At 40.3% G+C, this 19,106-nt stretch overlaps 1 protein-coding gene across 9 annotated transcripts in view; it reads left to right on the top strand.

Annotated features, from left to right (window-relative positions):
- LOC134790559 (whirlin) overlaps positions 1 to 19,106 on the top strand; it is a 130,399-nt gene that overhangs the window by 15,472 nt on the left and 95,821 nt on the right. For 8 of the 9 annotated variants that reach the window (XM_063761396.1, XM_063761398.1, XM_063761397.1 and 5 more), the window contains exons 2-3: positions 17,479 to 17,657; positions 18,278 to 18,491. In XM_063761396.1, coding sequence (XP_063617466.1) covers positions 17,499 to 17,657; positions 18,278 to 18,491 — 373 coding nt within the window. In that variant the 5' untranslated portion in view covers positions 17,479 to 17,498. The remainder of the gene's footprint in view (positions 1 to 17,478; positions 17,658 to 18,277; positions 18,492 to 19,106) is intronic. The other variant, XM_063761394.1, reaches the window with a different exon arrangement.

Here is a 19,106-nt window from a genome sequence, read left to right as displayed (position 1 = left end):
GGCTTCTTCCAAGGGACTGGACAAAAACTTATGACCCCCGATTCTGCTCAATGAAGCGTGTATTGGCGCACCGGAGGTCATGTCGTACTAGTTTGCCAATCCTCTTGTTTAGAGCCCGTCGCTGTGACGAAGTGACAGGTGGGTCTTCCCGTCGTACCTTCATGAGCCTGAGGGTTTCCTCCGAAAGCTTCGGCCTCCCGGCTTTACGCTGTGCTTCGCAAAATCTCGTACCCTCATCCCTGAGGATTCCAACCACATTTTTGAGGGTCTGGTTTATGTCAACGGCATGTGTGCTTTCTGTTATATTTGTACTTTTATGGATGTAATTAATTAATACACCATTTTGAAAACACAAGACCGTTTATTTCACAAAACATAAACTGACAACTCAAACACTGACAGCACTGTCCAAATGGCCATAGACTAGCTATAGCTTTATGTAAACAAGAAGTATTTATTGTTGCCACACTTTCCACGTCAGCGAATCGGTTCTCCAGGTTCGACAGGAATGCTTCAGATCCTACCATGGTTTGGAGCAGGCTAGGTCGGAGCCTGGACTTCATCAAACTGACACGTTCGAGCTTATAGTTGATATTCGGTGGGTATTTTAATACGATGTATTTTTCTGTATTTGTGTTTTTATTTTTCTTATTGCCTTGCTTCTGCCTGCCGCACTCCCATGGAACATGGATAATATTTATCCATCAGTATTGGCGACACGCACAAAGCACGCGTGTCGTTATTTACCGCAAATAGCTCGGCTTTTATTTGTTGTGAAAATCGCTGCATGCTACCGGAAGTGCGATCTAAAAAATGACTATAAACCTGTTTTTATAGCTTGGTATGCAATATCCGTGTTTATTTAAATGGGGCTATTATTGCCTCTGCATAAACTTCCGGATGGAAGTGGTTTTTGGGTTTTTTTTTCTTTTGGTACTTACTTAATTGGTTTCTGGTGGGTTTGGTAGTTGTAGCAAAATGATGAAGAAATAATGTTGATTATTGTCTTGATTTTGACTTTCATATCTAATATTTATAAGTTGTTTGGTTTGAAGGAAGGCGATCCGTTGCGCGGAAGGGATGTTCACTGAACCAAGGGAACCTTTATCGATACCTACAGAATTCTTGCTTTGACATTTTAGAGACCACGTTTTTCGAGTTTCATTCATAAAGAAAATGACCGTATTTTTAAGACAAGCTACACGTTATCGTATTTCGAAGAAATAAGTACAGGGTTGTTGCAAGCTTAAACCCCTTTGAATGGACTTGTATTCCATCATAAAACCATATCAGATTTATTTCCTTACTTGGACCTGTAAGAAAGTTATCATAAGAGTAGTGATGGCCGGTGACGATTTTTTAAATTATTGTTTATTGTTTTTCAGTTATCACATTGAAACAAAACAAATATGTCCCTGAAATCAGTTTTGGCATGCTAGGCAGCGATGTAGCGCATTTAACTCTACTGCTAACTTACGAGTAAGTATCATAAAAAAATGTCATAGTTGGTGCATCGAAATATAATAGCACTTACATTACATATATGGGTTCATATTTATTTATGTTCCATTTTCGAGTTTTGTTTGTATAATTTAGGGGAGGTAGGGGACCATTGGGCAGACGGGAGGCTCGGGCACCCCCTTGTAAATCAGGATTTATTACCGTTAAATAAAGACACGTAACTTTCGTTGTATATTAATTTTTTTATACTGACATATCTGTTTATAGAAAACAACCATGGTAACTAATAATGTAAGGAGGTTATATTAGCGTACATTAAATCCTACCTAATTCCAACACTCCCACTTAGGTAGGATATAGCAAAAATATAATAAAAAAAAAAACAAGAGATAGCTTCTGCACCAGTGACTCCCACTGTAACATTCACGGTTGTTTCACTTTAAATAAAATAATGGTCATAATGACTCCCACTAAATGGAAATGTTCAGATCAGTATTTTGTTTTTAAATCTTATAAATTTGTCTTTCGGGAGGGGCTTGGTCAAACCGTCTGCAAGTTGGTCTTCTGTATTGACATATGTGACGGTTATGTCTCCAGCCTCGTACCGTTCACGTACGTAATGGTATCGGACGTCTATATGTTTTGAGCGCTTGTGAAATTCTGGATTTTTAACCAATTTTAAAGCGCTCTGGTTGTCGACATATATGTTCAATGGTTTGCAGTTCAAACTCTCATCGATTTGATTCAGGAATTGGCGAATCCACATAGCTTCCTTTGTTGCGTCACACAAAGCCATATATTCTGATTCTGTCGTTGAGAGAGCCACTGAAGACTGTCGACGGCTGCTCCAAGTGATTGGTCCGCCATTCATTAAAAACAGATACCCTGTCGTCGACCTTCTAGACTCTGAATCTGTAGCATAATCAGCATCAGAAAATCCAATAAGATGTGGATCACCACTGCCACTGTACAATAAACCAAGCTGTGAAGTGCCTGCAAGATAGCGCATGATTCTCTTTACAAGATGCCAGTGGGACGCAGTATAATTAGTTAAGTATCTACTCGCAACTCCCACTGCATAGGAAATGTCTGGTCTAGTTGTAGTTGCGAGATAAATCAGACACCCGACAACCTCTCTGTATGGTGCATTCTTGTCAATGTCATCGCATATAGCAACGGTGTTGGTTTCAATTGGAATGCTCACCGACTTGGCATCTATCATGTTAAACCTTCTTAACATATTCTTCACGTAGTTTGATTGATGAATAAGAATAGTGCCGTTTTCTTTATTCTTTTCCATTTCTAAACCAACAAAGTATCTCGGGTTTTCCTCGACTGTTATTTCAAACTGCTTTCTAAATAGATTAAGGAACATTGTAAGTGTAGATTTCTTCTTAGAGAACAAAAGTCCATCATCGACATAAATTATGAGTATCACTCTTTCATTATCTAGTAGTCCCACATAGACACACGTGTCTGCTTGTATGCTTTGAAAGCCAATTTGCCTTAGGAATTCATCGAGTTTTCTATTCCAGCACCGTGGAGCCTGCTTGAGTCCATAAAGAGAACGTTTCAATTTACATACTTTCTTCGTATCTACGTCAAGTCCTTGCGGTGGCAGCATGTATATTTCTTCATCTAGATTTCCGTACAAAAATGCTGTCTTCACGTCAAATTGGGTCATTTCATACTTTTTATCGGCACAAACTGCAAGTAGAATTCTTATTGAATCGTACCTGGTTGTTGGAGAAAAAGTCTCAAAGTAGTCTATTCCAGGTTTCTGATCAAATCCTCTTGCCACGAGTCGTGCTTTATAGCGTAAAACTGTGCCATCTGGATTTATTTTCCTTTTGAATACCCACTTAGATGATATTGGTTTCTTTCCGTCTGGTAATTCAGTAATTTCCCAGGTTTTGTTTTCTTTTAAAGACTTTAGTTCCTCGTCTATGGCACCTTTCCATTCATCTACATCAGGGCTTTTCATTGCTTCTTCATAAGTGTTTGGTTCTTCAAAAATAATATTAGCCTCATATCGGCTTGGAGCTTTGAGATTTTCTCTCGGTCTCAACATTCTTGTCTCATTTAAGTCCTCTGCAGTTGATGTTTCATTAGTATCAAAGAAACTATCTATCAGGTTACGATTTTCCTCCATCGAAGCTTGACCAGTGCCAATAACGTCTTCTATTAGAACCGGGTTGCGGGGTTCAGTCAAAACATTCTGCTCAACGTTATCTTCTATTACAAACTGCAGTGGTTGATCGTGGTCTCCTTGCTCACCAGAAAACGACGATTCGTTAAAAAGTACATTATGTGAAATGTGTACCTTCTTGGTAATAGGATCATAAAGACGGTAATTGGTAGAGTTCCCGTCATAGCCAACGAAGACTAATTTTTTACTCTTCGAGTCAAGTTTTCGTCTCAATTGGTTTGGTATATGCATGTATGCGTCGCAACCAAAAATTTTTGTATGATTTACATAGGCCTTTTGTCCAGTCCACTCTTGATAAGGGGTTGAGTTCGGCGTCTGTTTAGTAGGAGTTCTGTTCAGAACATATATGGCACAATTGACAGCTTCGGCCCAGAGATGCTTGGGGCGCTTAGAATTCTGGAGCATGGTTCGCGCTGATTCCATAATCGTGCGCATATCGCGTTCGGCACGCGGGTTTTGTTCAGGCGTGTACGGTGCTGTTGTTTCCAAAGTTATCCCAAAATTATTTAGAAATACTTTAAATTCATTATTGCAGTATTCTCCGCCACAATCTGTATGTAGTACTCTAAGAGGACGTCCAAAGTTGTTTTGAATTAGCCGTAGAAACTCCTTGAAGTTTTCAAAGACATCACTCTTGTATTTTATGAATAATGCGATTCTATAGCCGGTACATGCATCTTTAAATAAAACGAAATATTTAAAACCAGATATCGAAGGTGTTGACATAGGCCCGCATACATCTGAATAAATAATTTCGCCAGGGCGGCAGACCCTCTTCTCAGTGTCTGGTTTTGCAGGAAATGGAAGTCGGTGTTGCTTTCCATAAGCGCATGCCTCACAGAAAAAATCTTTAAAATCATTTTGAGAAATTCCTTGTAAAGTTCCATTGTTTATCAAAATTTTCAAATAGTTAATGTTTATATGGCAGAGCCTGTCATGCCAGAGTTTTAAATTATTGTCAGCTGTCACAGCATTGACATCGCCACTCAGAGTTTCATGTAAAGCGGTTTTAAATAGTAATCGATACAGATTATTAGGTTGTTTGTGTGCATAAGCCACCAACCTTTTTTCGGCATCTAATATATGTACATGCCACTTTTCTTTGATAATTGTGTAGCCTTTTTCGGTTAAAACACCTTCAGAGATTAGGTTTTTCTTAAGTTGTGGAATATACAGTACGTTATTAATTTCAGAGTCGTACCACTGGTTATTAAGCAACTTCTTAATATAGACTGTACCTGCCCCTTCAACGTTCAGTTCAAAGTTGTCTCCGAGTTTCACTGTTTTTGTTGGGCATTCGTCAATTTTAATAAAAAAATCTAATCTGCTGGTCATATGACCTGAAGCTCCACTGTCTAGATACCAGATGTCGTTGTCTCCAGCTTGTACATTTTCTGTATAGGTTTTGACCATGAATGCCGAGTACGTCATATTTGCTCCTGAGTTCGATTTGTTAAGGCCTCGTTTTCTCGAATAACAATCTTTAGCTATATGTCCTTGTTTTTGACAATAGTAACAAATGGGAGGCCTTACGAAAGATCTTCTCTCAGGATATGAGCTCTTAGTAACAGTAGCTAAGGCAACAGGATCGGCGATGTCATCATTGCCAAGGCTCGCTTCTTCATCCAGAAGCCTTGCAGTTAAGTTAGCTATTGTTTGTTTTGAAGCATCCATCGATAGCCATGCTTGTCTAACATTTCTGTATTTGGTTGGAAGACTGCCAATAATTTTTGTGTTAATTGCTGCGTCGCTTACGGTGTCGCCGGCCTCTTTTATTTGCTTTGCCAGTGATTCAACTTTTGCAATGTGCTGTGCAACACCATCTTTCTCTTTCATCTTATATGCGTAGAATCGTTCATGAAGAGACATTTTATTAAATTCAGATTTTTGAGCATAAACTGCGTCAAATTTTTCTATCATCTGCCTCGCTGATGTACAGTTTTCAATAATTACCATCTGTTCATATGTCAGAGACGATGTGATTATGAACATTGCGGCCGCATCTTGCCGCTCTCGCAGGGCTCCGGCCGCCAGGGGCTCCCCAGTGCCGCCGGTGCTAGCACTCGTGCCAGTGGATTCACTTGCTTCACTTTCTATAAACTGCCCTAGACCTTTCGCTTTTAAAGCGCACCTTAACTGGAACTTCCATTGTAGGTAGTTTTCCGCACTGAATTTCTGTAGCATGCCAATGCCCGTTATTAATTCTTTATCCATCTTTAGTGTAAGCCCATAACCGTTAAATAAAGACACGTAACTTTCGTTGTATATTATTTTTTTTATACTGACATATCTGTTTATAGAAAACAACCATGGTAACTAATAATGTAAGGAGGTTATATTAGCGTACATTAAATCCTACCTAATTCCAACAATTACAAGGGGTTGCCCGAGCCTCCCGACTGCCCAATGGTCCCCTACCTCCCCTACGTAGGAATATTAGTACATAGGGATAAACTTAAAGCACAAATGTATCGGAAGTTATTAATAAAACTTGCCATAACAAACAAATTCAGTGTATACGATGCCAATCCCTTATCACTTTGTATGTATAGAATGTACAGTCACTGTGTTATTGTGGCTACGAATAAGAAATGGGGGAATCCATACGATAAGTTATTGCCGTTTGGGCCCCCGAACCGAGAGTCCCGTGGTCCCGGCTTGGTCTGTCCCAATGACCTACATTTCCGCCCTTGAACCCCGGTCCCCCGCCCGCCCGTGACGTCACGAACACCCTTCGGGCCTATTGTCTTCCATCATTGTATTGTTTAGAGGCTAAAATGGTAAGTGGTAATTAAGAAAAATACAGCTATTTTATTCATTATAGAGGCGTATAGGCAAGTTCACTTGGACTTATAAGAACTGTATGGGCGTTCACGTTTATAGGTACTTATTTCTTAAAGGTTGTTAGTTGAATATGTAGATCGAATATGTTGCTCTATTCAATTAATTGAAGAGCTACGGCTGGCCCTATCTAAGTTAATATGGTACAAATCCCGAAATTATATTTTTCTGCTCTCAGGTGTTTTCTGGATAGGTATATAAGAAGTTAATAGCTACTTTTTTATATTCTAGTATAGGTATAAAATAACTCCTACCTCATAATGTTGATTACGTACTACTACGTAGATAGGTATAGGTAGGTATGTTTTCGTCTTATTTTATGATTTAAGACTATACCATAAATAAGATCCTAGACCAAAAGTATAGAAAAAAAGCTTATATGGCAATACAAAACTGTGGTCTTCATGCGATGGACTATACTCATTGACAATTGGGAAACAAAATAGCACTTAAGAATGATATTATCACAGGATATTATTAATAGAACATTTTAGAATAAATAGAGTATCGAGACAAACCTTACTAGTTTAACGATACTTTTGTAATTAAGTTTAGATACTGTGTTGTAATTACCTGAACGAATAAAAAATAAAAAGTAAACAGTTAAGGGCGATACATAGTAGAAGGCGAAGTAACTTTTTCCGAATATCTATTTTATATGTTTATTTTTACAATATATTAGGACGTTTTAATACTTAGGGAACCTATATTTTTAATTGGGGTTGCCTAACGTAAGTTTTTGGTTATCAATATACATAAAATACTGATAATAGAAACATGAGATATTAAAGAAAATAACGTTGTTTTCATACTTTAGACCTGGGCTGTAAATTAACTGAAATAGTTGCTGCAATTTTGATACATCCATCCAAAGTACATATATAAATACATAGCTACATATGATTCGTACAGGTGCAGCGCTCTACTGAGAGGACAACAAATCACTATTCGAACGACAGAGTAACAAGAAGGCACTGCACCGGACAGTTTGGCGCTCCGGGCGGGAATATTGAACGAATTTTCCATTTGGTTATCTACTGCTCCCCTCGTTTTCCAAGCCAGTGGCTCGCTGCAATCGCTTGCTGGAAATACATCCGACATAACACGCCAAGTCATACAACCATGCAGAATTTATTATATCTTCTAAAACTCAGAGATATAACTTGACTATGCGTGACTAATATACGAGTATACTGGAAGAGTTTTATAGTGCAAAAGTTATAAAACTGTGGGTTAATAACTTTTTGAAAATATTTTACTTTAACATGCAACATGGGCAGATGTGCCGCAAATTACGCATAACTTTAAGCGTCGACTTTAAAAGTTTATAAAATATAATGTTTTAATGGAAGTTTTTAAGACATGACGCATTTTTCAGGGAACTTATGGAAACATTCAGTATCCCGTAAAGCAAAAGTTGGAACCAGAGTTAATTTTTAATTGTTTAACCAGCCGGGCCGGATGGATGTAATGTAAATAAATGGGCGGCAATATTTTCGGAAGAGTACCACCGCCCACATTGTTAACTGTACATCGGTGCCTTATAGTTAGGAGTGTTGCTGTTTGTACCAACTGGTTTGTGCCTTCGCACAGCGATCCGTGAAGCGAAATATACACGACTTTTGGTGAAATCAAGGCGAGCCCCGGGGACTTGAAGTAGAAGCGTAGTCGAGGCAAAATAGAGTTTTTATTACGGTACAGTGACAGCCACGCTTGAGAACATTGCATTGTTCTTTTGGCTCAAATGCCGCTTGAGACTTAAAACCTAAACCAGCCATTGTCCTTTTCCTGCTCGAACTGCCGGCGGCAAGCGGCACTGCTGTATGAATACTAAGCAAAAGAAGCGCTACGCGACGGACCTGTTAGTTAGGTGTATATTTTTAGGGTTCCGTACCTCAAAAGGAAAACACGGAACCCTTATAGGATCACTCGTGAGTCTGTCTGTCTGTCACAGCCTATTTTCTCGGAAACTACGGGACCAATTAAGTTGAAATTTGGTAGACATATGTAAATTAGGCCCATTTGCACCATTCCACTAACCCGGGGCTAATCGGTTAAACCGTTAACCAAGTGTCAAATTGTACTGGTAACCATGGTAACTCCATGGTTTAACTAGTTAACCCTGTGTTAGTGAATGGTGCAAGTGGCCCTTAGTGACCCAAAGATGGACATGTAGGTAACGTAAACAAATTAATTTTAAACATGGGGGCCACTTTTGTGGGGTAAATGAGAAAGTTAAAAAATAAAGTTTTTCAAACTATATCGTGTTATATAAATGAAAGAGCTCATCTTGAGAATTTCAAATATATTTCTTTTTATAATTTTAAAATACATACTTAGCTTCGAAGTTATTTAACAAAATAGCCAAAAAATTACCATTCCCCCCTTTATCTCCGAAACTACTGGGTCTAAAATTTTGAAAAAAATACACAAAATAGTTTTTTACCTATAGATGACAGGAAAACCTATTAGAAATGTGGAGTCAAGCGTGAGTCGGACTTAATGTACGGAACCCTTGAAACGCGAGTCCGACTCGCACTTGGCTGATTTATTACTATAGCTTTACTGTAACATATTTCATTTTACAGAGCTTTGGCGCTAGCTGTAATGCTGTAAAATTATCCCTGAATAAATATCAAATTAATGAAGAGGGTTAAAATTATACTTGATTATTTACTTACATGGTTTTAATATAATGTATTTGTTAACTCTTCTTTTAATACGTGAAGCACACAAATTCCAGGTAGGTAAATTGATTTTAATATCATAGCTGCCTAACCTACTACCCTCAGATTGGTGGTTAATGTTTTAAATAATTAATAACTGAGTATAATCTAGCCTAGAAATTAATGCTATTTGCCACAGTCTGGTTTTATTGCAGTCCGATGCATGCTTTGGAACAGCCGTCGCCGTTGGCGTGAAAATTAGAGCCATTATTTGTATATATGGCGATACGTCCACGTAGCTCCCGAATGGCTGAAGAGCGTCATAAACGGGACGCGCGGTCCGCCGTCTGCGTTCAATCGATCACCAACATATACAATAATGCTAGCCTCCTTTGTCTCTAATCTGGTCCTTGAGCCACTGTACGAAGGTCAATAGGTATGTATCGAATAGTCTTTAGAGGCATTACGACAATGCGTCATGATTAGCTTAAAATAGAACTGCGTTTAATAGTACATTGTTAACGAAGGGATGAAAGGCACTCATTTCTACCGAGGTAGTTTGGCGCTCGAACGCAGTGAGTCCGAGTGAGTTTATCTGAGTTTTTTCAATCGGTTGTTGTTGATGTTGTTTATTTTATTTATTTTTTTTTTTTTTTATGAAATAGGAGGCAAACGAGCAGACGGATCACCTGATGGTAAGCGATTACCGCCGCCCATGGACACCCGCAACACCAGAAGGGTTGCAAGCGCGTTGCCGGCCTTTAAGATGGGAGTACGCTCTTTTCTTGAAGGTTTGTAGGTCGTATCGGTCCGGAAATACCGCTGGCGACAGTTCATTCCACAGTTTGGCTGTGCGAGGCAGGAAGTTTCTGGAGAAACGCACAGTTGAGGACTGCCAACCATCCAAGTGATGAAGATGGTAATGTTGTCGCGTAGGGCGATGGCGAAAAGAAGCGGCAGGGATTAATCCGAACAATTCCTCGGAGCACTCCCCGTTATACATGCGATAGAAAATGCAGAGCGAGGCTACATCTCTACGCAGCGCCAAGGAGTCAAGCCGTTCCGAAAGACGCTGGCAGTCAACAATTCGAGCCGCTCTTCGTTGGATGCGGTCCAGAGGGAGAAGCTGGTATTGGGGTGCCCCTGCCCACAGATGAGAGCAGTATTCCATATGTGGGCGAACCTGCGCCTTATAAAGCTGTAGGCGCTGGGCCGGTGTGAAATACCGTCTCGATCTGTTGAGCACACCGAGCTTCTTGGAGGCTAATTTAGCCTTACCCTCTAGATGACCGCGGAACTGGACTTCACTCGAAATGTCGACACCAAGGATTCCGATACTGGCTGCGGCACTCAGGGGAGTGCTCTCAAAACGAGGTGACGCGACAAACTCTAACTTTTTTGCGGTAAACGCGCAAACCTGTGTCTTGCTAGGGTTAAAACGGACTAAGTTAAGTCGACCCCATTCAGAGACTTCCTTTAGGGAAGTCTCAATTTCAGACACAAGTTTGTTCCGGCTCTCGATGACGTTTTCCCGAGAAATATTGGTGCGGACAGTGTAAAAGGCATCACCTGTACTATCATCAGCATAACAATGAATGCCGCTGATTTGCAGCATGTCATTGATATGCAGAAGGAATAGCGTGGGTGATAGCACACAGCCTTGGGGGACACCAGCATTCACAGACATGGGTTCTGAGCATTCACCGTCAACTACGACCTTTATGCTTCTGTCTGCTAGAAAGCTACTGACCCATACACATAATTTCTCGGGAAGCCCATAGGATGGTAGCTTCGAAAGAAGTGCTTTGTGCCAAACGCGATCGAAGGCCTTCGCAATATCCAAGCTAACAGCCAATGCTTCACCCTTTGTCTCGATCGCCTGTGCCCAACGATGTGTCAAGTAGACTAGAAGATCACCAGCCGAGCGGCCTCTACGGAAACCGTATTGTCGGTCACTAAGCAACTGGTGATCCTCTAGGTACCGAAGGAGCTGGCAGTTGATAATGGACTCCATTATCTTCGAGAAAAGGGAGGTTATAGCTATTGGCCTGTAGTTGGACGGGTTTGAGCGGTCGCCTTTTTTAGGGATCGGGTGCACCAAAGCTGACTTCCACGAGGTTGGGACTACGCCAGAAGTGTAAGAGAGCCGGAAAAGACGCGTTAAGACCGGTGCCAACTCAGGAGCACACATCTTCAGCACAATCGCAGGGATTCCATCAGGCCCACTCGACTTATGAGTGTCGAGGGAAAGAAGTGCTTTACGCACTGAGCTTTGGTTTAACCGGATATCAGGCATACAGCTCTCGCACCACGGTATGGTCGGCGGCGCGTATCCCCCGTCATCCAAAGTCGAGTTGGACGCAAAGAGTTTACCCAGAAGGTCGGCTTTGTCTTTTGCGTCGTGGGCCAATGAATCATTTCCCATGTGCAGTGGCGGAAAAGATGGCGTGCAGAAATTTCCCTGGATAGCTTTGGCAAGAGACCAGAACGCACGAGTTCCCGAAGGGAGGCGCTCTAATTTCTTTGCTATCGTAATGTTATGTTTGCTATCGTAAAATCAAATGAAGTGCGAGTCGGACTCGCGCCCGAAGAGTTCCGTACCATTACGCAAATAACGGCAAAAAAATCACGTTTGTTATATGGGAGCCCCATTTAAATATTTATTTTATTTTGTTTTTCGTATTTGTTGTTATAGCGGCAACAGAAATACATCAATTGTGAAAATTTCAACTGTCTAGCTATCACGGTTCTTGAGTTACAGCCTGGTGACAGACAGACGGACGGACAGACGGACAGCGGAGTCTTAGTAATAGGGTCCCGATTTTACCCTATGGGTACGGAACCCTAAAGAAGACGAAACCTAGGGTATATGCATATAATATGAAAGACTGCATAGGTATATTAAGAGAACAAAAACATTACTACTTATACCTTTCAGCTTTCTATAGTCGGGAAACAATGCTACTGATTCTAATTTATATTTATGATTAATTTATAAATGTACTTAATAAATAATAAATCATGGGTATAACAGATCCAATTTGTCGTCGACTATTCATCACGGCCGGGTCCAGCCGCTGGCCGGCCGCCAACCGGCTCAGGACTTCGACAACCAACTGACACGTTTATTTTACTCCGCAGTGACTGCTCACATCCGTTTCTCATGTACCCTGGTAGCATTCAGTAGAATAACGTATAGGGAAAATGAAACGCAAAGCGATTACCTACTTATTACAAGTCGATTTATAAAAGATGGCACACGATTTCTAAATATTTTCATGAATATTCGATGAAGGCTCTCGTAAATCAATCTAAAGTTCTTGGTAAATTTGTAGTTTGTAAGTATTAGCAAAATGTTTAATCTGTTACCGTGAAAAATATATCTCAACAAAAATCTTTAGGTCTCTAAAGCCTCCTCCAAATATTCGGCATATTCCATCGTCAAAAACACGTTCAATGCGTTTGGGTTATCTTTGTTCATAAATCATAAATAAGTACCTAAGTAGTTCGCAGCATAGGAGTTCCTTTTTAATACCTTTTTGGAACAGAACCCTAAAAACACTAGGTACGTTATCTTACCTAAATTGCGAAATTAAAGCCTGGCACCTCCACAGGCGTCTGAAACCTAATGGAGCGGCGAATATGCGAAGGTCCCATATAACAAATTACGATGCCAAAGTACATCGTAATTTAATACAAAAACCTTTCAACTCCGCTGAGAGCTATCGTAAATTTTTATTTTCCCAATATTGGTTTTATTTTAAAAGCCAATTTAATTAAATGCAGATTGTATTGGTACTATATGTAACTAGCCCGGATAGGTACGTAAAGATCACACTTTTAAGACCTCCTAAAACTACAGTTTGTTACGTAGGTACCTACTTCGTTTGCTAGTTTTTGAAAAATGTAATGCCTATTTACACATATTGGGACAACGTAGGCTAATTCTCTAATCATTGACTTTCTCTAACGCATAACTGCGTTTTTTTAGATTGATTTACGTTGGCCTGTTTGTACTAGACATAATAAGAGATTAACCAAGACCAAAGAGCACCAGCTACAATATTAAAAGAATGAATAGGGATAGATATCTATACCAAAAAATAACTCTAGGTAGAGAAACTCATTTTATTTATCCAAGTTTTATGTCGCAGTTAACCCTCATACATGTACGTTTTTTCAAATTAAAGTTTCTAATACAATGCTTTTAAACTTTCGGTATTAGTGTAATCTACACAAGCATTAACCCGATAGTTGATACGTCGTGAAGTGTGCGCAGTGCAGACATTGTGTAACGTGCTCATCACGGCGACGTGATCGCTGCACCGCCAACAGCTGCCTTATTGGACGACACGACACGACATGACTCGACCCATCCAATATTTATGGCGCATTGTGCTCTGTGCCTTTATTTTATGATCCTGGCCTCCAGCTCTCTACGAATTTCAATATGTATGTATGTACCTACTGGAAGTGAAAAAGCGACCATCGATCGACTATTTTCCCGCATAAACTGTGTCTGAAATTAGATACCGTATGAATAAAATACATGAATATGTTAATCGTTGAATGCTGACTGTTCACAATGCCGGTGAGAATTGTTTTCTAAGATAAAACGTGTTTCCCTACTGGCTGCACGCTGATTGCTGACAAACACCTTTAGGTAGAAAGTTTTGCGTTTAACATCGAATTAAGTAGAATAATGTGGGTACTTACCTATTACTACCGTTAACCTGCCGTTATAGTTTGAGTTACTGTAAACTATAAGTTTTAGTACCTATAATTACGCTAGATTTTATAATCTAGCGTAAATCATAAAAAACGTAATCAATTTTCAAACTTTACAAAATTACCAATTACGAAAGCTATATATCGGTTAGCCCAAACAAACGAAGAGTTACGGCTTAAAGTACCTACCTAGCTCACAGCGTTCACGTTCTTCAAGTTGTTCAATTGACCCAGAAAACTGGCGTCCTGTAGATTTTCCAAATGAAAGGAGATGTTAGGGCGAAGAACAATGGTTGAAGAGTCAAGTGTCGCATTGGAAGTAAAGTAGTTGCCTACCTGAGACCATTGTCATTTACTAACTTGGGCTTCCAACAAGGCAAACTTTCTGAAGGTAACTTCGTAATTGTGCACGGCTCTCTCAGGTCACCAATATGGGTTCTATTACTTAATGTCGTCTTAATGAGGAGATCGTAAAGTATGTACGAGTCAAGTCCGGATTCATCCTGAGGGTCGTGAAGTTGGAATCTCGACACAGTGTGAATTTTAATTCTTTTGTGCTGAGCGTTCCGACTGAACACGAGAGAAGTCGCTAGGACTTTCACCAAGGAGGAGTTTTGGCCGAAGGGTGTCAAGTTCCGGCGGTTCCGCGGCCGGCTCCCTGACACTGCGGGGTTGCGAACTGCATCGCAGCCATAATTGTGTGTTTTTAGTTTTAAGATATATTTTGTAATAATATGTATGCTAGTTTTAAGGTATTTATCTATGGGCTAATAGTTGTCTGAAAATAAATATTTTCATTCATTCAATGTGTTTCGATTTACACAGTGAAACTGATTATTCATACCTATATTAAACCAGTATGAAAAATAAATGGCTTTGTTCAGGGTTAACTTTATTACCTAACCCTTTTTCAGGCCGCACCAATCTATAAGGTTTCCCGAAAAAATCCAAATATATTCCATATAATCCAGCTTTGATGATTCATTTGAAGACAAGTCACAATATACATCGTCATAATGTATGTTTTTAACTCTACAGTACCTTGAGAAGAGTCTCCTGTGTGTAAAAGCGGTCCTAAGGCTGAAGCGAGACTATGAGGACTAAGTGGTTTAAAAGTTACTGTTTTTATCTAATATCAAACATGGCGTAGAAATTGGCGTGGCGACGGAAAAGGTCCGGACGTGGCGGGGCGCAGTTCGTCGACGCCCGGAATCACCCTAATGGTCGGAAGCTTGTTACGTGTTTAAATACTCATTACTTCCTTCAGCTCATTTCACCATTAATCAGTTGATACATTACCAGCCATTACCATGATATATTACGCGAGCCATCAGAGTAACAATATGTAGGCAGCCTACCAGCATTCAAATCGAAGTCAATGTAGCATTTGTATTGAAAGCGCCCAATGAATGTTTGTTGATGAAAAGATTTGGTTATTATGGTTTTCTTCTGGGGTATATCTGTGCTTATTGTGTTACATTACATTACGATGCTTACGTGCCTACTTTTTATGCGTTTATTAACACTGCACTGATTTAAATTTTCACGATACGTTTAACAATTATCATCTACCTACTTATCTAGATAATTTGTAAATTGATTAATAACGTTTTTTTTATTATTATATCAGTAAAATAATTTCATACGTCCTTTTATTATACCTACAGTACCTGAATTATAAACTTTTACTTATCAGTGCATTTTCTCAGCCAACTGAGTACCTAACTTTCATTGCAACTTGCCGTCGAAATGTGTCTTCGCTTGGATGGAGTCGTGGCGAAGTAACTTATATAAGTCTCAAACGAACTTCCCTGATAAATTAGAACTTCATAAATATTCGAGATGATCGAATTGAAAGTTTCGTTTTGCCCTTAATTTGATTTTTTTATGAAACTTACGATTGTCCCTCAAGGTGTACCCATACATTGACTTTTACAAAAAAGTTTTAACTTCTTAGGTTTCTATTGACTGTATACAAACAATTTCAAGTTAAGATCTACGATCGCGTTCCGCACTTCCGTAGCCTATCGCAACCTTAGATGAATTATCATCCTTTCTCAGATTTACAACCTAGACGGAGAGACGCTTGAATCTAGTGATTTATTTAGGATGATTAATTGTACCTACTGTAGTATCGTATAACCTCTATAACTGGCCATACGTTTAAAATAACCCACGACGATAAATGCGAACGTTGTCTTCCAAATCAAAAAAGTTTACAGTAGGTAAACCCTGCCCTATGGAAAGTTATAAAAAAATGTATATGTTATAAGTACATAAGTATGTTTTTAGAGTTCCGTACCAAACTTTGTTCACGGAGCTCTTATGGGATCACTTCGGTCTTGGAAATCGGTTAAATGCATTTTTTTTTAACTATCCCGGTATATTATTGATAAATTTGTAGGCGTTGGGGGTGCTGTACTTCCAGGCTAGGGAGTTCAGCATTAGGCAGTAAATCCGATGAAATGTCCTTAAATTGTTCGTAGCAACGACAATTTGACTAATATAACTTGGCTGCGTTGGGCTTTAGAATTTAGACAATGGCGTGAGTCAGTCAATTGCTTTCATTTGATTTGACCCGAGGCGCGTTGACATCGGCATTGGGCGTTTCACTGGGCTTCAGCAGTTCAATGCTCTCATCAATAACACGGACGCTCCCAGGTGCCGCAGACATGGTTTTAAAGTCGTGCTTTGGCGAAATTTGAGTCATAACCATTTCTGCACCTTCTTTAGTCACACTTTAGCAATAGTGGCTTTTTTATACCTAATTTTTTCTAAATGCTTGCTTATTTATGCGTACTAGGACTAATAGGACATTAGTATTGGTCATATTTTAGCCCTACTCAGTTTGGGAAGTGCACTTTATCCCAAATCATGTACGTTATTTAGACACAAGTGTTTTGTTGAAGCAATTAATAATTGCTTAATCTAAATAAAGAAATTTACAATTTCCAAGTAAAGGACGACTCACGTTAGACCGGGCAGTGTCCGGGCCGGAGCTTCCGGAGCTTACTTTTCTATGACATGACAGGCGATCACGTGATGCTTTCCATAGAAAATGATGCGCCGGAAGCTCCGGGTCGGACACGGCCCGGTCTAATGTGAGTCATCCTTTACTAGACTGTTACTTGAAGAAAGATTACTTGACAAGAAATGCAAGCTTTTAATTCACGTTAACGATTTTAGATAATTAAGTGGACATTCAGTAATTTTCAAAGCACTCATCATTATTTTCCGTTAAACCTTATCATTTGACTTGTGTACTAAATCCCAATAATAATTTATGTTTGGTTTTGCAATTATTACTGACGGCTATTAAAAGAACATAAACCACGTAAAAACCAGTTGTATATTTTTCACCTTATAAACAACAGCGTTAACGGCGCTAAATACAGGTTGTTTTTTTATTAGACAGTTCATAGTTGAAACAAATGGAAAATTAAAGGCTACTTAACCGCCCTAGGGATTTTTTTCGAAATGTTTGAGATGTTAGAAAGTAGGTAGTGTTTGAGAAGTTTTAGCAGATCACATTAATTGCTTTGTAAAATGTATAAATTGTATGTGTTGTTGCAGTGTGTGCGGTGACCCCCGGCATGCGGTCGGGGGAGGGAGGCGAGGGCTCGGAGCTGGCGGAGTTCGGCGCGCGCTGGCCGTCGTACGGGCAGGGGCCCGGCTACGGCTGGACGGCGCGCTCCGCCACACCGCAGCACCCGCCGCAGCACCACCTGGCGCGCCACTCGCGCTCGCAGCAGGTACATCACGCTCTACACGCTGACCGTACGGGCGGACCCCGGTTACGACTCAGTACCACAAACAGGTAGCCCTGCAGCACGTACAAAACTCATGCTATGCTGAAAGGAGGGTTGGGCCCCAGCTAAGACTACGAGGCTCGTTCCGCTGTGCCGCAGCATCTAGCTCGCGACCGTGCAATGTTACAAATTTTAGATGACGGGTTTATTAGGGTTCCATAGTCAACTAGGAACCCTTATAGTTTCGCCATGTCCGGCCGTTCATCTGCGATGTCGATGGATAGGTCTTTCAATTGTGTAGCACTTATACATCATCTCTAATTATGTCAGCTCAGAAGGATTAAATATGTAGGTATCAAACAAGGAAAATGCATTTGAGTATTTTTCCATTAACTAACGATGATCGACTTTTGTAAGAAGTTGCTAACCAAGGCGTTTTAAACACTGACTGCAGATCCGCACGCCGCTCCGGTGTCCGAGACAGCGCTGATTAAGCAAGCAGCTGATGTAAGTTTATGAGCTGCTTGCACACCAAAGCAGCGTTCGGATCCCCTTCACTACTATAATCGCATGGAATGGTGTGAGCTTTCTAATAGCTAACGACGTGTGTTGTGATGTGTCAGTGGTTGCAGGACAACCGGCACACGAGCTACGAGGCGGAGGACGCGCGGGCGCGCGCGCGCGGCGGCGTGTATTACTCGCCGCCCGGCACCTCATACACCATCGTGGAGCGGCCGGCCTCCTCGCACGGCCACCACGCCTCCTACTCGCAACACTACTCTGGGAAACTCACCCGGCAACCTTATCTTGGTTCTTCTACTATAGGCAATAGTGCAGGTAACTAGATTAACGTTTTAACTACTATTTAAAACGGGTTATTTACTATTGTGTGGCGATGGTGTGCACGGTATTTGTATGCTTAGGAATGCAAAACAAAAATATTTGTTTCAATGAGTTCCCGATATTTCGGCACGGTTCCAAATGCCATCTTATCAGATTAACAAATTACACAAATCAAACAAGCATATTCAGTACAAAAATGCCTGTGCCGCTCCACATTGGTACAAAACTATATACTTATGGTAAATAAATTTCAAATATTTTTTTCTGACATGGCGCAAATGCGAGGGAGCAGAACACAACATACAACCCCGCCGATCCTCGTTAATCAGCTTCTAAAACACAGTAAGGAAAAGTCCGTAGTAAACATTTTTACTACCTACGGGTGCTACGCCTTAATAACGCGTAGCAATGTGTTCCGCTCTACAACAAAAATCATCGAGGTTGGAAACTACTGCAGTAACCTCTACGAATACATTCAATAGTCGTAAAACTTATCACATCAGTCTACTCTAGTAGTCAAAATAGTATTGTCCCCTTCTCGGGTGCGGTTCCCTCGTAAAGCGACAGTTCCAATGAGCTGTAAAATTTTAGTACAGTACGTAATAAACC

The sequence above is a fragment of the Cydia splendana genome, chromosome 5, assembly GCF_910591565.1.
Source record: "Cydia splendana chromosome 5, ilCydSple1.2, whole genome shotgun sequence".
Lineage (NCBI taxonomy): Eukaryota > Metazoa > Arthropoda > Insecta > Lepidoptera > Tortricidae > Cydia > Cydia splendana.
This window is presented reverse-complemented; position numbering and strand designations above follow the sequence as displayed.